Below are 2,026 nucleotides of genomic sequence, written 5' to 3' on the forward strand. Positions count from 1 at the left end.
TATAGTGTTTTGGAAAGCTCTCGAGGTCAGCTACAAGAATATGTAATAAAAAATAGGGGATGCCATTTAAAAAAAATTGAGGTGACTTTTACGTGACTTTCAAATTCTTCAAGGTCAAACCAATGGTACCATCTTATGGTCCCTTTGAAACCAAACAACTTTTGTCTAAAAAATTTTTCTCTCCCGGGCTTGATTTTCGAGATATTCGACTGGATGGATTAAAATGGTCCACCCTGTATATACACACATACACACACACATACATATCATGTATATCATATATGTATATATTATATGTATACCATATATATTCGTATAATTTTAATGTATACATATATATATTATATAATTGTATAAAATCATTGGAATATATTTTGATGTGAGGATTATCTTTCGAGATCACTCTGACAGACCTTCCGTATGCAATATGTAAACAGGCACTCACACATATATGCTAATTAATATGGCTAAGTAAGTACAGTCATGGCCGCTTCTTAAAATATATGTATATATATATCGACGATCGTTCAAGTCTTTATTGCGCGTTGGACACTTAAGCTTAGGCGTAAGCTAAATTACTTTGTACGTTGTTCTCGTTCGTGGCACCGGACTTCTGCCTCGTCAGACGGACGTTTCCGCATTAGTATCCTTCCTGCAACAGTGATCACAATTCGCGATCAGTTCGCGGCCGCCTGTAGTTGAGCGATATCGAGACAGAGAGAAAAATTGACTACAGAGACAATCCGTTGCGGTTTGCAAGGCGATTTTGTATCGACTTATGTATATCGTCAAAGCTCTCTCGCTTACCTCCTCGCTGATGATTTGACATTCGAGTCGTCAGGGCAAGCACGGATCACAGAAAAGATACAGTTATGTTAGAACGTTCCAACGCCACCTTTTTTTATACAGCATACAGCAAGGGAGAAACACGGAAAAACCAAAGAAAACCAGAGATGAATTAAAAGGGGTTGTTATGAAGTGTTGCGCTAAAAATAAGAAATGCTGTAACTTATAAGTACGTTAGCTCGCGGCCGCCAACCCTTTTTTTTTTACGTACGTTGGATGTGACGTACTTGTATCGTCTTTTTGTAAATTCTTTTATATGTCTATGAACGCAACAACTTTTTGAATAATCTATATAAAGGTTTCTATTTTTATCCAAACGTGACTACGTGGTTTTATTTCTACACTCTGCGTTAATTTTGATTATAAACTTTTATCCTAACTCCTGATTTTAATTGTATATGTTATTGCAGCCACAAATCATTCTAAAAGTCACATTTACTAAAAGTCACTCCATTTTTAAGTACAATTTGCATCAATTCCATCGTACATAAAAGCTCATTCAAATCTCTACTTTGCGTCTATTTAAAAAGCTATCCGACACCCAATTAAGGGGGGGGGATTCTGCTTTACAAGATTAAAAAAAAGGTGATTTTTTTTTCAGCTAAAATGAAATGAATAATTTCAAAAGTTTAACAGTGTTTTACTGTATATTTGAGCAGTGAAAAACATTTTTCATTAATAAATAATGTGTTTTTTAATAAATAATAAACTGTCTTGGTAACGTTGCGCCGCTGGAGTTGTGTATGTACAATTTAAGAGATGTACGTGATTTCGTCTAAAATGAAAAAACAAATTTTTTCTTAATTCTTATAAAATTATCTTCTGTATAAATTAACATTATTACAAAAAAAATTAAATTAAACAATTTTTTTGCAAAAAAAGATCCAAATTTTTTAATGAAAATTTTAACTTTTTTTTTTGTCATAACTTATTCAATTTTTGAAATTTTTAAAGTTTTGTCAGTTCATACAGAAGATTATTTTGTAAAAATTAAGAAAAAATTTGATTTTTTTTGTTTCAGACAAAAATTACGCTTCCTAGATTGTACAGTCGTGGACACATCGGTTACGACACTTTTTTTTACAGGTTTTTAATATATATTTAATATACATATATACTTTATAGATAACTAATATTTTGCAAATGCAAACCACGATGTACTATCTTTAGTCTAGGGACA

The 2,026-nt window shown here is 32.1% G+C and overlaps 1 protein-coding gene across 1 annotated transcript in view; it reads right to left on the reverse strand.

The window, feature by feature from the left end:
• Positions 1-322: 322 nt before the first annotated feature.
• LOC105456374 (protocadherin-like wing polarity protein stan) overlaps positions 323-2,026 on the reverse strand; it is a gene marked incomplete at its 5' end in the record, with an annotated part of 26,150 nt that continues 24,446 nt past the window's right edge. The window contains one exon of the mRNA XM_011700344.1: positions 323-652. Within this exon, the coding sequence (XP_011698646.1) occupies positions 622-652 (31 nt within the window). The remainder of the gene's footprint in view (positions 653-2,026) is intronic.

Source organism: Wasmannia auropunctata, unplaced genomic scaffold, assembly GCF_000956235.1.
Source record: "Wasmannia auropunctata unplaced genomic scaffold, wasmannia.A_1.0 LD335705.1, whole genome shotgun sequence".
Lineage (NCBI taxonomy): Eukaryota > Metazoa > Arthropoda > Insecta > Hymenoptera > Formicidae > Wasmannia > Wasmannia auropunctata.